General features: G+C 36.2%; 1 protein-coding gene across 1 annotated transcript in view; it reads right to left on the bottom strand.

Annotated features, from left to right (window-relative positions):
- Positions 1-19,669, bottom strand: part of ZNF804B (zinc finger protein 804B) — a 492,135-nt gene that overhangs the window by 79,126 nt on the left and 393,340 nt on the right. Inside the window, exon 2 of the mRNA XM_026018663.2 lies at positions 15,382-15,525. Within this exon, the coding sequence (XP_025874448.2) occupies positions 15,382-15,525 (144 nt within the window). The remainder of the gene's footprint in view (positions 1-15,381; positions 15,526-19,669) is intronic.

Raw genomic sequence — 19,669 nt, 5'->3', positions numbered from 1 at the left:
ATATTGCTCCATTACTTTACTTTCAAACTATATGTGTCTTTATATTTAAGGTAAGTCTTCTAAACAACATGTAATTGGGTCTCTCTTTTTTCAAAAAATGAATTCTGACAATCTGTTTTTTAATTGGGAAATTTAGACCATCTGTATTTAAAGTGATTATTGATATAGTTGGATTAACATCTGCCATGCTTGTTAATGTCTGTTATTCATTGCTCTTGTTCTTTGCTTATTTTTTGGTTTTGTCTTCCAGTTTATTTCTGCCTTCACTGGTTTCAGTTGCATATTTTACAGGATTCTATTGTTTCTCCTCTCAGCATATCGGTTATTCTTTTCTATTCCTTTTAGCAGTGGCCCTTGATTTTCCAAAAAATTTACAACTAATCCAAGTCTTGTCTCACACAGCAATGCAGCATTTCATGGACAGTGCAAGTATCTTATGATACAGTGTTTCCCATCCCTCCTTCCTGTTTCTTAATAGTATTGCTGGCACTATGTCTCTTATCCATAAGCTATAATCATTGAATACATCGCTGATATTATTTGGAACAAACGGTTATGTTACATCAGTTAAGAACAAGAAAAATATGACTATTTTATCTTCATTATTTCTTCTCTAATGCTCTTCCCTTTTTTATGTAGATGGAGTTCCTGATATATATCTTTCTTTCTTTCTTTCTTTCTTTCTTTCTTTCTTTCTTTCTTTCTTTCTTACTTTTTCTTTCTTCTGAATCTGGTAACACCATTACATGGGTTTTATATCTTTTGTAATTTTCCTACAATTTTTTGGATAATCTGTCTTTTTCATTATTTTTTTTCTCTTTTCCTTTCAGTTTTAGAAGTTTTAACAGGCATCTTTTTAAGTTCACTGATTCTTTCCTTAGCTCTGTCCAATCTGCTGATAAGTTTCTCAAAGGCATTCTTCTTTTCTGCTGTAGTTTAAAATTTATTATTACTTTTATTTGTTTATTTTTATTATTTTTTAAAGATTTCATTTATTTATTCATGAGAGATACATACACACACACAGAGAGAGAGAGAGAGAGAGAGGCAGAGACACAGGCAGAGGGAGAAGCAGGCTCCATGCAGGGAGCCCGACATGGGACTCCATCCTGGGTCTCCAGGATCAGGCCCTGGGCTGAAGGCATCGCTAAACCGCTGAGCCACCTTGGCTGCCCTATTATTATTTTTAACATTTCCTTTGCTTCTTTATTAGTTTCCTTCTCTCTGCTTACATTACCTATCTGTTCTTGTATATTGTCTACTTTTTCCATTAAAGCCAATAGCATATTAACCATATTTGTTTTAAATTTTTAGTCTGATAATGCCAACATTTCTGTCATATTTGAGTGTTATTTGAATTCTTGTTCTGTCTCTTCGAACTGTGTTCTTTGTTATTTATTATATCTTGCAATCACATTCTTGAAAGCCAGACATGATGTACTGGGTAGATGAAACTGAAGTAAATATGCCATTGGTGTGAGGTTTTATGTATACACAGCTAGAGATTGGACTATTTCCTTTTTTTGAAACTATAATTTCATCAGAGGCTAAAATTTCATCTGGTGCCCATGTATTTATCTCCTCTGTTGACTTTGGGTTTTTCTACAGGCTTCTTAAATAAGATTGAAAACCTGCCATTCTTTCTGTCGTATTCCTCTACTATTGTGCAGGAACCCTACTGATGTGGTGTAAGGTGTTGGCTGGAGAAAGCCAAGTGTTCTGTAGTCCTATGACTAGGTCTCAGCCTTTAGTGACCTGTTGGGCTATGACTATCTCAAGTGCTTCTCTGGGCTGGCCTCCTCCTCCCTCACCGCCCTTATTGAGACAGAAAGGGGGGAGATGGGTATTTCTCTTCCCTGATGTTGGAAAACTGTTTTCTTCCTGAAGGTATGTCTTGCTAAGAAGCCTGAAATGCTCTGACACATTTTTAAATGGCTTTGTTTTTTCTTCTGCTGCCTGAAGCAGAAGGGAATTTTTTTTTTCTCATCTTCACTTTAAGAACAAGATGGGTTTCCCAGAGGTAAAATTTATAAAAAGCCTGGTGGCCTGCTTGAGACAGCCCTCTCCTGCCAAATTTTTACCTAGAAGTTATCCACACTGAGCCTCCTGCAATTCTTCAATTATAGGTTAGGTTTCTATACACTGCTACAGATGCCTTCAAAATTCCCACACTTCAGCTTTGCTAAGTTGTAATTTCCTGTATCCACCTGTCCAGTTTGGAGGAAAACAATTTGTCCTATAACCTCAGTTCTCTGGTGGGTCTAAAAAGAATTGCTGATTTTTCAGTTTGCTTAATTTTTGTCTGCTTATGTGGATGGGAGTGAGAACTTCCAAATTCTGTACATAATTCTGTAGGATGTTAGAAACTGGAAGTGTTTACTTATTTTTACATTTATAAAATACACAGAGCCTAGCACAAGTGATTTTTGAACAAATGACTGGAAGAGTGACTAATGAATGAATTACATATCTGACATAATTACATGGAAATAAGAAAGAAATAATTAATTAAAACTGATTTATACATCATGCATTACTTTCCAGGCTCTGGCCTTATCATCAACATTTGTGAAGAGAAGTTCTGGCTTGACCTACAGCACTGCAATATTTTGGCTACTTATTTTTAATGGGTATAATTTTATCACGTATATTACCAGATTAATTTATATATTTATCATTTAAACGATCAGATTAATTTACATAATATATATGTATGTAACCCAATAATTTATTTATTAAATATTTTATTTGTTTATTCATGAGACAAGGCAGACTGACTGCTGAGTGAGGACTAGCGGACATTAATCCAGCAAACTTTTGCTAGAGAAGTAAAACTGGAAAAGTAAAGGTTGGGACTTGAAATAAGAAAACCAGTTAAAGTTTACAAAAGAGCAGACAGGCCAGCATGTCCCCTAGTCTACTTTGGCAGAAAATTGAGGCTTGCTCTCTGGAGATACCGAACCAGGTAGGATTTAGACTTAGGAACATCTGATACAGCTTAGGGCTAAGCTAGAAAACCATTTAAAATAAGCAGATTAAGTGAAAATTTGCATACAAGTGAGATTTAAAATTTCTTTTCTGTTCACAACTTCCAAAAGCTTCACAGATATTGACACTTGGAGGTCACTCAATGAAAAAAATATATATATTACTACCCTATCACATCATACTGAAGGTTGCCTCCCTCCAAACTCAACCCATACAGATAAACTTTCCAATCAAATTTTTGGTCCCTCAGTTATAAATGAGAATGTCAGGTAAACAGCTGAGTACTTCAAAATATTTGAGGAATGCCTCTAGTGTGTGAACTGTAGATCAAACCAAATGAGTACTTGCTTGCTCTCTCTCTGTCTCACACTATTTCCCCACAAATACACACACATACAATATGAAATAATGTTCAGTAGGGAAACTGGAAGATGGAATTGTGCAAATCTCCCAGAATGTTTACATAAACATGAAGGTACTGAAAAAGGTAAGAAAAATAAGGAACTTGGAAAACTCATGCTGGAATTCTCATATCAATATAAGAGAATCGGGGATCCCTGGGTGGCGCAGCGGTTTGGCGCCTGCCTTTGACCCAGGGCGCGATCCTGGAGACCCAGGATCGAATCCCACGTCAGGCTCCCGGTGCATGGAGCCTGTTTCTCCCTCTGCCTCTCTCTCTCTCTCTCTCTGTGACTATCATAAATAAATAAAAATAAAAAAAAAATTTTAATATAAGAGAATCGTGGAAGAGAAGAAAGAGAGTAGATGAGGAAATTATCCAATACAGTATTTAAAAATTCCCAAAACAAATGACATGACTTTTCTAATTGAAATATTCCATGGTATGCCCTGCACAGTAATTGAAAAGTGACTCATATCAAAGCAGGTCATTGCAGGATGTTAGCATATTAAGTCTTTGGCACAGTGTGCATGGCTCTAATTCCCAGACCTGACATGTAATATTCCCTCTGCTGGAATATTGTCCTTCAGATAAATCAATAGTTCCCTGTATGTTCTGAGTTTTACCTATTATCGCCTTTTATTTTTTAAGATTTTTATTTATTCATGAGCGACACACAGAGAGAGGCAGAGACACAGGCAGAGGGAGAAGCAGGCTCCCTGTAGGGAGCCTGATGGGGAACTCAATTCCAGGACCCTGGGATCATGCCCTGAGCTGAAGGCAGATGCTCAACCACTGAGCCACCCAGGTGCCCTATTATCGTCTTTTCATTAAGGTCTTCACCCTTAATGAAACTCTAAATTAAAATTCTATTTTCCCAGAGCATTCCCTACATGCTATACTCTTATTTTCCCCCATAGCACCTATAACTATCCAGTGCCCTATTTATTTTATTACTTCTCTCTCCCTTTTCTATGTTCCTGCATGAACTATGATGTCAGCTCCACAAGGATGGAGATGATTGGAGAGTTTCTCACTGTATCCCCAGTATGTGGAACAGTGTCTGGCCCATAGCTGGCAGTAAATAAATGTTTGTTGTGAGAAGAAATGATGGCGAGACACATCTAAAAGTTTTCAGAAAAAAATGATTAGGACTCAAAATGACATATAACTTTTCAATAGCAACATTAAAAGCTGAAAACTGGTTGAAAAATAAATTAAGTATGAGAGGAGAATAAACACATTTGCATTTACTGATAGACATGGACCCCCAATTTTTAACATGTGTATAGGAAGCTGTGGAGACTAGGTTCCACAGGGAGGAGGGAATAAGATATGGGAAGTCATGAGTTCAAGGATATGAGAAATAAGCAATCTTGGAAAGAAGCAAAAGCAGTCACGGGATGATGATAAGAAGTACAATAGCTGTGCAGCAAGAGTAGAGCACAATCTAGCCCGACTAGAGCCAAAAGACAGAGGACTCTACCACACATTTCTCTAAAATAAGAAGGGGGAAGAAATCAAAACAGAATTGACCTATTGCCACATATATCTGATGTTATTTGTTAAGACTTTGTTATTAATATGGTAGATAGTTCAGAGATAAATTAGTAATAGGCAGTTGTATAAAACTGAGCAAATCTAAGAGTTAGGCAATTTCTAACTCCACGGAAAAAAAATTGCAGAAGAAAGAAAACATAATCATAAAGTAATCACAGCACCTAAGAAGCTCAGATGAAAAAACAATTTACAAGTCACCACGATATAAATTTGTAGTATTGACTTAACAACACAATAGAATATAAATCTTTATGGACTGAAAAGATATAAGTGAAAATGTATGAAAGCAGAACAGTATATATAATATAATCACATTTTATGTTTATGTTTTATACAAGTTTATGATTTGATGTAAATGTTTAGAGACTCCTCTAAAAAGATAACGGACCAAATTGCTACTATATACTTTTACTCATTGTTCTATATGTCTGCGTTCTTTAATTTTTGTGTTTTTTGTTTGGTAGTTCGTTTTCTTTTTTTTTTTTAAGATTTATTCATTTATTTTAGAGAGCGAGAGAGAGAGCGAACCAGGGAGAGGGACATAGGGAAAAGGAGAGAGAATCTTAAGCAGATTCCACGTTGAGCGTGAAACGCAATATGAGGCTTGATCTCACAACCTTGAGATTACAACCTGAGTCGAAACCAAGAATCAGATGCTTAAATGACTGTACCACTCAGGCATCCCTCTTTAATTTTTTATGTAAAGTGGCATTCAGGGGCACCTGAGTGGCTCAGTCAGTTTAGCATCTGCTCCAGTCATGAAATTGGGGGTCCTGGGATGGAGCCCCACATTGGGTTCCCTGCTCAGTGGGGAGTCTGCTTCTCCCTCTGCCTCTGCCCCTTCCCCCTGCTCCTACTCTCTCTCTCTCAAATAAATAAATATTTAAAACAATTCTTAAAAATATAAATAAACAAGTATTCAAGTATTCATTTTAATAATTAAATTTTGTGTAAAATATAGATCCAAACACAATTTTAATTTTTACATAGTAGTCCCATTTATATGTGTCATAATTTGGTCTCTCAGGGTTTTTGTTTTTTCATCTTATGTTTAGAATGCTTCTAGTATTTTTCTCTTTTAAATATCCTTATACACAAATCTTGCAATTCATTTGATTATTTTCCTAGAATACATGCCAGATGGAATTGTTGATAGAAAATTCCCATTTTAAAGCTTTTGATAAATAATCCAAACTGAACATCAAAAGACTGAAACACTTCATATCCTCACAAGGATTGTTTGACAGTGTTTATTTTCTCACATCTTGTCAACATTGGATAGTAACATTCTTTTATCATATTTGACATGCTTAAAAAAAACTCTCCAAGTTTGTATTTAGTTGATTATTAGTGATGTAGAGCATGTGTTCGTGTGTTTCAAGCCACTGACAATCTTTGAATGCACTCCTCTCACTTTCTCTCCTTGTCACTGCTGTAATGGCTCTGATCATCTCTCTTGGGCTTTTGGGCTCATATCTGATCACAGAGCCAAGTTCTCTCCTTGTGTACCATCTCTTGAACTACTTCTAGATTTATTTTTCTAAATCACAAATCTGAGCATATCATTTGCTTGCTTGAAGGCTAGCAATTTTCTACAATTAAAGTCTAAAATTCTTAAAAGGGGTACACCACATCAACATTTACATGAGCTCAAATATTTTCTAAATTATTAAAAGGGGGTTTTCATGACAATTTTTCTTCAATAATCACAAAGAACTTGGGGGTCCCCTCTTGTTTACAGCAACATTCACTGTCTCTACTTAAGAGATTAAGGAGTGACATCACCAACATGGCAATTAAAGGTGTTCCTAATTTCACTCCCCATCACAAGAACAGTTAACAACTATTTAAAAACATGATACCACAAAGAGAATTCTAGGAAATGGGAGTGAATATGAAGCACCCCCACACACACACCTCAGAGACCAAGGTAGACCACACTGGAAGGGAAAGAGAAGCAGCTACACCTTGACCATATGTGTCTCCCCCAGGCCAGTGAAGTACCATGTGGAGAGATCTCCCCTGAGTCTCTGGATCCTTCAGAGGGGAAAAAAGAGAATCTAAAGGCGGACAACCACTATCCACAGCATTTTTCATCACTTGTGAGAGCCCCAACTCTGATCTGGCCCTACAGGTACTGCAGGGGAATCTGTGGGCTCAGCTATTGGGAATGTGCCTGTAAAGAAAAGGGAGAAGGGGCTTGCAACAACCAGCACAGAAATCTTGGTGGACCGAGCTGATATGGCAAAGGAGTAACCCAAACCAGGGGTTATCCTCATTTGCAGAAGCAGATCAGTGGTATACTCTGGCCAGGGAACTCTGTGGAATGCTAGTCTCCCTGATTTGGATCCTCAAAAGGAGCAGTTTTGCTGGTCCTAGAGCCTCATTTGCTCGATCCAAGCAGGGAGCTGAGTCATAGCCCTACCGTTTGTGGAGAGTGTTTCCAGGCTACATCTGACCCCAATGGCTGGCTGTAACTCCTGGATGCCGTGCAGCCCAGAGGTGCTTGAGCAGAGGTGCATGGACAGAATGGATTACCTCAGATAAAGCCAGTACAGGGCATAGAGGGTTTCTGTGCAACACAAAGACAGAGGAATTTTTTTATAGCCAAGGCTAAGGTTAGCCCAAACTTGTTCAAGAAATTGAGAGTTGCCTGGAGCACCCCTTCCCCGCCACCCAGACAAGGGAGCTGAGACACAATTCTACCTGCTAGAAGAAAACAGGAGTAAAGCTCCTTGACGTGGCTTTTGGCAATGATTTCTTTGCTATGACACTGAAAACACAAACAGCAAAATAAAATTAAACAAGTGGGACTAAATGAAACCAAAATACTTCTGCACAGCAAAAGATACCACCAACAAACTGAAAAGAATGGGAATGGGAAAAAATATTTGCAAACTATGTCTCTGATAAACAGTTAATATCCACAATATATAAGGAATTCATACAACTCAAGAGCAAAAGAGCCCAAGTAAATCAATTAAAAAATGGGGCACAGACCTGAACAGACCTTTTTCCAAAGAATGTATATAAAAGGTCAATAGTACAAAATAAAGATACTCAGCATTCCTAGACCTTAGGGAAATGCAGATTAAAACCACAATAAGATACCATCTTATGCCTGTTAAAATGCCCATCATCAAAAAAACAAGAGTTAATAAATGCTGGCGTAGATCTGGAGAAAACAGAACCTGTGTGCACAGTTGGTGGAACTGTAAACTGTTATAGCCACTAAAGAAAATAATGTGAAGGATCCTCAAAAATTAAAAATAGAAGTACCATACAATCTAATAATTCCATTTCTGGCAATAATACATTCAAAAAACACAAAAACTCAAAAGATAACTGTACCTCTATGTTCATAGAATCATTATTTGCAATAACCAAGATATAGATAAACTTAAATATCCATGGGCATTAAACAATAGAATAGTATTCAGCCACAAAAATGAGAAAATCCTAACACTTGTGATGTGGATGAGACTTAAAGGTATATACTAGGTGAAATAAGTCAGAAAAAGACAAAGTTGTAGGATCTCACTTAAATGTTAAGTCTTAAAAACAAACAAACAAAATAACCTTATAGAAAAAAGGATCAGAGTTGTGGTTACCAAATGTGGAGTGGAGGAAGGGGGGATTGGAGGAAGATGGTCAAAAGGTACAAAATTCCAGTTATAAGATAAATAATTACTAGAAATGTAATGTACATAATAACTATAGCTAACATTGCTATAGGATGCACAGAAAAGTTGTTAAGAGAGTAAATCCTAGGAGTTCTCATCATAAAGAGAACTTTTTTCTTTTATAAATATTTCACAATATACGTAAATCAAACCATCATGCTATACACTTTATATCTACACATTATTATATGTCAGTTATTTCTCAATAACACTAGTAAGTAATTAATCAATGGTGGATGAACATACTGACGTAAGACAGAGTAGCACGGTCACTTATAGAAACTTACTTCTTTGGTTACTTATTCTTTTAAAAAATATTCATGGAGTCATTACTATGTGCCAGACATAGCTCTACATTTTACAGAGTCAGGGATACATGACCAATAGAACTGATAGTACCCTGTTACTCTCTTTGTGGAACTAATGGCAGGAAAGAGGGGAGAGGATAAAAAAAAATCAAAAAGAAAAAAAAAACTGTTTTTACAGAGTAATAAGCAATGGTGTGCTGATATACCAACACTCTGGAAAAAATCAAACAAAACATAACATGTCCTGTTTATAGTGCTTGTGGATGTCCCACCACAAACCATGGTTGATCTCAAGCTACCGATGGTTTAAGAAGCAGTTCACAGAATTCTTATATATTGAACAAATGGCTCTGGAGAGCCAGCATAAGCGGAGTCTGCCCACCACTGGTAGTGAGATTTGGAGAAATGACAACTGTCCACTTGAGGTAGAGCAGAAAGGAGAGATCCCCCAGAGAAGGTGACACTGAGCTACCCCACAAATGAAGAGAAGAGCCAAAAAGCTGAGTGTCAGATGGCAGAACATTACAGAGAGATCTCTGTAATGCCTTACAGCAAGAAAGCACTTGGCACATGTGAGATACAGAAAGAGCCAGAATATAGATTTTTTAATTTATTTTTCAGTCAGGAGACAACCTTAAGATCAAAAAGCCTCTTAGCCAGGGTGACAGCAGTATTTCAGGAGAGCTAAATTAGGAGTCAGAAGCTAAGATTAGTCGTTTGTCCTTTTTTTTGCAAATGAAAGTTCCAATTTCTGCTGAGTGATTCCAGGGGGTGGGGGTGGGGGCAGTGAGGAATATACATATACTAGAAAGCTGGGTTTATAGAACGCAAAATGTAAACAGAGATAAATAGTATTTTATCATACCAACGTATATGTTTCTGAGAATTTCCGTTTCAGATACCTGAGTTTACACTTCTTCAATCTTGCTGACCCTACAAACTAACTAGACCTTGAAGTTTTGTTGTCACATTAAGAGGACTGGTAACGGAAACATACTATGCTGAAATATATTATCAGGCTAATTTGGGCAGTATCTGGAGAAAATATAAATCAAATTGTAGAAACCAAGCATGGGGTAATTGGATTGAATTTGTTTAGCAGTTTTGGATGTCTTTTCCTCTTGGAGACAAGACTGCAAAGATGATTCTGTTCTGTTCTTTTATCCTGAGCAGGTAGGTTTGGGAAGAATCCAAAACAATATTTTAAGAATAAATCAGTTGGAGTTCAAATTCAGGTTTGACAAGTGAACAGCTCCTCCTGAGTGAAAACAAATCCAATTGTGAAGCAAACGAAGATTAGGAGGATTAAATGTCACATGTGGAGGATCTAAAAGTGGATTTGTTTTTTATTATTGAAGATATTTTTATGGGTTATTTGTATGGGGATCAGGCTCCTTTGTTTTTTCTAAGTTGAGATGAGCCAGGATGTCTCTGGGGCAGGAGAGATTTTTGCTGCCTGTGAGGATGTGTGGTTTTCATTTCAATATTATACACTATGACTCACCATCTTGAGAAAGGAATTATGACTTGTAGATAGTCTCACAAGGAGTTGTTATTAGCATGTTAGCTTTGTTAATAGTTATACTGCTGTCTTCATCCAAGTGACTGTAATTTGTATATATATTCAAATTGCTTCAGTAGTAATGCTCAACATTTACACGGAATTATAAGTAGTTTAAAGCAATAGCTAAAACAATTGAGTTATTCCCAAAAACATGAGTTATGTAGAGAATTGGGTTGTCAAAGCTAGAAATTAATTTTTTTCCTTGTTGAATAAATATAAAAAACTCAGCCTTTTTTACTGATAAGCTACCTTTCCTACCAATAATACCTAAGAAAAATGTTTTAATTTTATTTATCAAATTATAGAAAAATAATATTAAATACCCAATGAAATTAATTTAAAGCTATGAATCTCAGACTATTTTACTTTATTCTTTAAAGATATGTATTGACTTACTTCTCTAGAATTACAATATATCTCTGAATAATCTAATCTTTGTAATAAAATAACACATGATACTGCTATTTAGATACAAGACAATACAAAAGCTTTAGAAATCACTTATTAAACTGCAGGATTCTAAATAATTATAAGAATTCAGATTTCCTCATTTCCAATTCTATGCTGTTCTGTTAATGAATAGCAGGACTAATTTTATGTGAATTTAGATTCACTTCGAAGTATGCCGAAAAGACCATCTTGGAAGTTCAACAGAAGAGGCCAGATATTTTGTCTGAACTCACATGGAAAATAAAATTATAGAAGCTATTCATATTACTCAGGCCAAAAAATACTCTCAGCCAAATCTCACCACTATCATTATAATCATCATCACAATCAAGAAGAGCCCTTACTGAAGCAAGAACCAAATAGACATATTTAGCTTTGGAATTTGGGGGGAAAAAAGACTTGCATGTTTTACTTTAGTGCATACTTCCTTTTTCTGTATATAAAATGCAGTTTCATTTAAAAGGGAAATTGTAAACTCAGCTTCATTTAAAATTCAAGTTATTGTCAAAATTTTGGGCTAAAAAGAAATCTTTAGATAAAAGTATTTCAACATTACCCAAGAAAGCAGTCTTCCAAGATCTACAGCAAATTTAATTATTCCATTGTTTTCCAGAGTGGGCAGCTTGGACAACATTCTGCACAGTGTTAATAGGTTTTGATCAAAGGGAATCTAGGAAATGCTGTTAAATCAGCTTATTATGAGATTTCAGCTCTTTGAATATCCAGATATAAATTGTCAATCTATGTGTTAAATACGCAGGAGTATATGTTGAAATACAGCCACGAGATGGGAGGGCATCCCAGGCAGAGGGAAGATTATGAGCCAAAATGAGCAGGTGGAAAAGCATAAGGCATCTTTTGAGAAACTGTAGGGAAATTCTGGAGTTGCAGGAGATAAATCTGGAAATGGAAGCAAGAGCCAGACAGTGGACATTTTGAATTGACAGACTAAGTAGCTCAGACTCTTGAAAAAGTCAGTCATCACCCATTGAATGTGGTAGTTTAAGATTAATTTGGCCATAAATGGATAGCCTGGTTTGGAGGAGGGAAAATACTGGAGGTGGGGAGTCCAGTTCAAAGGCCCTAGCAGATTCAAGAGTGAGATTAAACATGAATGGTGGAAAGAGATTGCAAAGTGAAGAATGAGAGCAAGATCTATTGCAAAAGAAGAATGAGAGAAATGAGATACAGTTTCAAAGAGTTTTAGAGAGCTCCTCAGGATAGTGACGGTGACTATAGTAGCCATAGTGAATTTTTGCAGTGTCTCTGTGTATTGGTCATGCTTTATAACTGCCACATGTCCTAATATAGGTTTTCTTTTTTTTTCTTTTTTTAAAGATTTTATTTATTTATCTGAGAGAGAGTGTGAGCAAGAGAGAGAAAGAGAGCACAAGCTGGGGAAGAGTCAGAGGAAGAGGGAGAGGCATACTCCTTATTGAGTAGGGACCCTGAAAGGAGGCTTGATCTTAGGACCCTGGGAACATGACCTGAGCTGATAGGCAGATGCCTAACTGACTGAACCACCCAGATACCCTGGATAGAGGTTTTCTATCGGACAGGATCAACCATTCTTAACTACATGGTTAATTTCGATCCATTCTTTAGGAATCCAGCTCACCTCTCATCTTTTCTTTCTTAAATCAGTTTTATATGTTCTCTTGGTATCTTAAGTATATAATTTCTAGAACACTTAAATCAATGTATTTTGAAGAAGGATTGAGGAAAGGTTGCTTTTTCATCATGTTGGGAAGCCAGTGGAAATAAGACTGAAGAAACTAATAAAAAGGGAAATGGATCAGGCGGGTTTCAGAGTACCAGGGAGGCTGTAGCATGCCGATTGGCTGTGCAGAATTCATCCTCTTCCTAGTCCAAATACTTTGGACGGTTTTGAAAAGATGCCCAGCCTCTCTTATTTCCTTGCCTTAGATTCTTGTGTTTCCACAATCAGAGATGCCATCCCATCTTCACCCTGTTTTAACATCTGCTTATGCATGTTTAAAGCATAGATCAAGTGTAGCTATCCCATGAAAACCTTCTCTGGTTACTTGTTTCTCTAAATTTCTAGTATCTATAGATATAGTATCTATATATACCATCTACACTATCTGTATACTATATATGATAGATAGATGATAGATGAGAGAGAGAGAGAGAGAGAGATACTGGGGATATATGATGTGTGTGTGTGTGTGTGTGTGTGTGTGTGTAGCCTATCTATACTATATATATATATATATATATATATATATATATATATATATATACACATACATATATATATACACATATACATATATATATATGGATCCTGGAGATATATATATAGATATAGATATATAATATACAGCCTAAAGACCACCTACATAAAAACATAAAATCCTCAGGGAGTGATGCTTATGGGGAATTTCTCTTTATACACATTTTCATCTAGGAAATGGCGAAAGAGTGATAGAATTAGAATAATCATTTTACAACTCCAAATGAAGTAAGGGATTTAAACAAATGATCATCTATGGCTACAAAACCATTTGTGGAAAAACATAAGTGATATACTTAATGATGGATGGATCAAACTGGTGGCATCTAAACCCATTTCTCAAACAGTCATAAAAATAGAGACAACCAGATATCATATGCCTCTTTATGGAAGGATACAATATGCCTTGTGATATATTTTTGCCAAGAAAAAAATATGAACTGGAATTTGTTCAGCTCCGTGTAACAGTTTAAAAGAAAGACAGAAGAGAGAGAGAAAAAAAAAAAAGACAGCACTGGGTTGCATTCCACAAAATCCTGAATATGTCCAGTTCTTTCAGCAGATAAATTGCAAGAGGTCAAATGTAAAGAAGGAGTGATAAACCTACAGTCTAAATATATATTTAGAAAAACTTCAAAAGACATGTCAACCAAAAGTATGGATGTTTGTGGATCCTGATTTCAAAAAGCATAAACTTAAAAATCATTTATGAGACAACTAAAGAAACAAGATCACTAACTGGTATTAAGATACAACTGTTACTTTTTAGGATGGTAATGGCCATGTTGTGTAAGCACTGTTCTCCATCTTGAAATACTTTCAGATGTAATATGACATCTGGAATTTGCTTCAAAATCATATATGGTGGTGGTGGGTGGGGGTCGATGAGGGGTGGTAGTAGAAAGGAAATGAGGTCAGAGCTGGAGTTAGGTGGTAGCCACATAGTTTAGTTTTAAATATTTTTGAAAATTTCCATTTCATATCATTTTAAAATGCAAGTTCCTGGGGCCAACTCAGAACTGCTGAATTACAATACTCGAAGGAGAGTCTGGGAATCTGCATTATTAAGTTCCAAAGTGATTATGATGCAACTAAGATTTGGGAATCACAGTTCTAAAACAGTTTATCCCATGTTTTTTGCTCTTGTCTGAGAAATACAGTCAAGTATAGATACATGCCACATCTTCAAAGATAGAAATTGATGCCTTCCATCTCTCAAGGTCAAATATTTTGGATGTGCTCAGTAAATACTGGCAATGTTAGTCAAAATATTTATTGTTGTTTACTCTGAATAAATATTTTAGGTCTAGATTACACAAGTCTTACCCACAGATTCCAAGATATCAGGTCCATTTGGCATCAGGAAAATGCACCTCCTCGCAGCTGTCAGCAATAATCCTCTGGCCAAGTGGGATTTCTTTCTTAGTATTTAACACTCCCAATTCCTAAATGGCCAATAACTCCAAGCCTCATGCAACAAAGATAAAATCTAACAGGATAAGAATAACAGCCTCCTCTTTCACGGAGAGATGGAAATAGAGATTAGCAGCCGTGTATAGAATATCTAAACTGATAATGTATATATATGACCTTTGAAGAAAAAGAAATGCAACGTTCCTATCTGAATGACCTCTCAATTTAACTGCCGGAGTTTTTGGTTGTTTTTTCATTTGCAGTGCTTCATCTGTTAGGTAACCACTTTAACTCTTATAAGAGGGTATTCTTTGGAGAATATAACCTTTTATTAAGAATTATTTTCCCCACAGTCCTAGGATTTGCTAAACCCCAGAAATTTTGAAAGAACCTTATAATAGATTCTGTCCAGTGTTCTGGTTCTGCTGCTGACTAGTTAGGTGGTTTTAAATACGACATATTTTTACTGGGTTCTGGTTTCCCCATATGTATAATTATCAAATAAATATCAGTTTAAATTCATTAAACTTTAAATCTTTAAATCTTTAAATTCACCTACAGTTTTATGATACTTCTAGGAAAAAAACATTTCACCTGGCATTTAAACAGAAAAAAAAAAAAAACCTTTCCAGAGAAATAAATAAATAAAATGGTTTCACCTCAGTATCTTAGATGACAATAAATAAAGCCAAATGCATACATTCTCTTCTGAAGGTATAAATCTAGGAATGAGAAGAACTTTTCTCATTTTGGCTTACCTGCTTATGAGCATGATCATAAGAATTAATATGATTGTCAAACTCCTGGTGCTTGTGATACTGCTTGTCACATAATTCACAGTAAAAGTTTGCCTTTACATCTTCCAGGGCCTTTGCTGTGGACTTCTCCTTTTCTGGAAAATCCTTTAAAGAAGGAAGAAATGTTGGTTATATTTCCCTCTAATAGCATAACCAGATCTCATATTAATCAAGTTGTTATTTAATTTTACTATGACTGAAAGAATATGGTGAGGCTCATTATTTTTTTTGGAAATTCATGGCACTATGGATATCACTTTCAGCACCACCTTATTCCTAACTTATCAACAAACACATAAAGAACTCTCGAAGAAGAGGCCCACAACTGGAGTCCCTAGATGGCTCAGTTGGTTAAGCAACTGACTCTTGGTTTCAGCTTAGGTCATAATCTCATGGTCATGGGTTCAAGCCCCATATGGGGCTCCCTGCTCAGTGGAAAGAATGTTTAAAGAGACTCTCCCTCTGCTCCTCCCCCAACTCACATGCTTATGCTCTCTCCCTCTTTCTCTCTCTAAAATAAATAAATAAATCTTAAAAAAAGAAGAAGAAGCCCACTACTGCAGTCTGGTCATTCTATTTCTTGCCATCCATTTTCAGGTTGTGGTTCCACTGACTCAGCACCATTTCCTCTGCCAATCCAATGATCAATCTCAAACACAAACCTCCACTGTCTCCTTGAAACACCCATTACTACAAGATCTCTTTACTATAATAATTAATTGAGACATTGATTACATTCTGTTATATCCTTCATCTAGTGCTTCCTGTATTTTAGTCTCACTGAAATTGGCAGTGTTGGACTTACTATTCTCAGCACATAATGCCTATTCCCACCTTGTTAAACTGGTGAACTCCTACTCCTTTCCCAACACCCAGCTCTTTGTCCCCTCTGGAATGCTTTCCCATGACTTTATCAGGAAGACAAAACCTGCATTTCATTGCTTGCTACCAAACACATCTATGACCATTCCTAAGCATTTCTTCTGACATTATCCTGTATATTTCTGTGTTTCCCACAATGCCATGTTCAGTCAACTGATCTAACTACTTCATACAGTCTCTGTGGGTGACCTTCATTCACTCTATAGCTAGGGCCTTATTTATCTGTAGTCTCTAACTCCAAGATAAGCTTCTTCTACAAGCATCAGTATGTGCTAGACACAGACAATGGGTTTACCACATATTTTTCAAAACTATTACCCTGGCACCCTTGTTAATAAACAGCTGTGCTTTACCATCCCCCTTAAGGCTAATCCTCTTAATGTACCATGCAAACTCTTTCCTACCTAATCAGTGTCATATTGTATCAAGCCATGCTCCCATATTACCCCCATTAATTCTATCACCAGACATGTCACATATATTAAATGATCTGTTTTCATGTCTAAGCTCATAAATCCTTTGAGGGCAGGAACTATTTTATTCAGTTTTGTGTACACAATGCCAAACATATTGTCTAGCCCAGAGTTACTTATTTAATATGTATTACATAAAATAATGGATAATGGTGGCTTGTATGTTCATGCCTCCCATCATTCTGCAAGTTTCTCATTATCCCAGTGCCTAAATAAATGAATGACTGGCATATAGATGATATCAATTAAATATGCATAAAGAATGAATGGACAAAATAAAGGATGGATTTTAGTCCTATTTCTCTAAAATGACTAATCCTCTATAGAAAGAAATCAGACCATAAACCTAAATCACAGGGCCATTGCTAACCAGATAAGAAAGCAAGTCAGGGAATATAGGCAGAATATCAAAGGTTTGGGTGAAATGATGGAGCAATAAATTTGGACATGGGCACATAATGATTCAAACTCAAATATAAGATGCTAATACACATGGCACAAAAGCAGGAAGGACATGAATACCATTAGCCAACAACAAAACCGACCAAATATCTAGATTGCCTATCTAAAAGAATTGAAGTAGGAATCTGGTTATATTATAGACTGATGGGGGACATATAACCAGTAATGAGGATGCAGACTTCAATTTCAGGACAAAAAACCAGTTGCTCAAAAAATTGAAAAAATGGCTTGCTAATGTAGTCACTTGAGAGTTGAGGCAGAAGTACAGCATTGAGGCAGAGCTAAATCTTTTGAACTGATAACCTTACAATAAGGAGAAACCATTATTTCCCTTTCCATATTTCTCACTAGGAATTTTTTTTACATGTCCTTTATATGTTGGGTATACTTTTAAGGATGGGATTGGGACTAGGGACTACTTGGGCTTACAGTTTTTCTTTCTTTATTATAACACTAGAATAACAGCCTTAGAGAAGTGGCCATGTGCCTTGGACGTTGAGCACCTACCTGTGCCTCTGTGCTCCACAGTGCCTCAGCTTCATTAACTGGAGGTAGGGTGGCAACTGAGATTTCAGAGTGGCCAAAAATATACTTTATATTATTCCAGAATATGTAGAGGGTTTTATAACAATAGCTCAATGACTAGGGGTGAGGCTTCTTCATTTACTCTTGGTGTCTTCATCTAAACAGCATTTATTTCTAAGATAACCTTTAATTATGACATTAAATGAATTTCAGTGTAAAATTTTGTAATCATAAGAGAGTTTTATCAACCTTTTAGCCATTTCCTGTGAATGTTTACAGTTATCAGATTAAATTATATACTCCATTTCTTAATTCATCTTTCTGCCAGGAAATGATACTATTCCCATTCTCCTTCCTTCTAAGGGATTAATGATATTCCCAAGGGCATATTCTATTCCTCTTAATAAGAGATGAGGAATACACACATGAGCTGTAAAGGCCATTAGTAAAGCATACATACAGAGTTTACAACCCAGTGTGCCTATCAAATCCAGAAGTAAGAGCATAAACTTAATGGCAGGTGACTGGGGGGTCAGAAATAGGGAAGCTGAGACATGAGATTAGGAGGATATAAGCCATGAGTCAGGTAGGGCTAGAGGAATCACAGAGGAGAAAAAAAAAAAAGCTTCCTTAAGCATCTTTGGCAAAACTGGAAACTGATGTTGGAACTAGAGCTGAATTTTAGTAAAAGAACTGTAATCCAGTGGCCCAGGATATGACCCAGTGTGAGGTGGGCCTGTCTTCAAGTGTGGAGTTGAATTGCCCTTGGAGATGGAGCTGAGTTGGTTTAGTTGTATGTACCAGAAGGCTGGAGGATAAGGCTCAGACTAGCAGACTAGTAGGGAAGGTGTAGTCTAAGTCAACCATTTAGACAAGGCAATTTATGCTTAGTGATTTCATGAGTTCTATCAAATCAGGCAATGTAAAGCAGGGCATACTTTCCACTGTGCCATGCTGCTTCATCCATCCAACCATTCATTCATCCGTCTAACCACACGCTCATCCAACTAATCATTAAGCATTCAAACATTCAAGGATTGTTAAAAATAGAACTACCCTACAATTCAGTAATCGTACTATCTGGTTTACCCCCAAAATATAAAAATACTCATTCGAAAGGTTATATGCATCCCTATGTTTATTGCAGCATTATCTACAATAGCCAAATTATGGAAGCAGCCCACAAGTCCATGGTTAGATGAATGGATAAAGAAGATGTGGTACATGTATACAATAGATATTACTTGGCTCTAAAAAAGAATGAAGTCTTGTCATTTGCAACGACATGGATGGAGCTAGAGGGTATAATGCTAAGCAAAATAAGTCAGAGAAAAACAAATCCCATATGATTTTATACATATGTGGAATTTAAGAAACAAAACAAATGAACAAAGGAAAAAAAGAAAGAGAGAGATAAACCAAAAAACAAACTCAACTATAGAGAACAAACTGATAGTTACCAGATGTGAGGTGGGGGAGGGAATGAGTGAAACAGATGATGAGGAATAAGAGTACACTTGTCACTGAGTAATGTATAGAATTGTTGAATCATTATATTGTACACCTGAAACTAATACAACACTGAATATTAACTATATTGGGATTGAAACTAAAAACTCAATAAAAATAAAAATAAATAAAAGTTCGTTATGTAATGACAAAAAAAAAGAAGCTGTTAGCATTTTCTAAATGACGTTTACAGTCTAGAAGGGGAGAATTACATGTCAAGAGCTAAACAATTATAAATCACAATAGAGTGATAATCACAAATTGTTATAAAGCATTACCTAGTTCTGACTAGTTAAGAATAATTAGAGGAAAAAAATTAAGGTGTTTTTTTCTCTTTCTCACATAGCATTAGATACACTGTAAGCACTCAGAATTTCTTGTCTTCTTGTTAAATGACA

Source organism: Vulpes vulpes, chromosome 7, assembly GCF_048418805.1.
Source record: "Vulpes vulpes isolate BD-2025 chromosome 7, VulVul3, whole genome shotgun sequence".
Taxonomy (NCBI): Eukaryota; Metazoa; Chordata; class Mammalia; order Carnivora; family Canidae; genus Vulpes; species Vulpes vulpes.
This window is presented reverse-complemented; position numbering and strand designations above follow the sequence as displayed.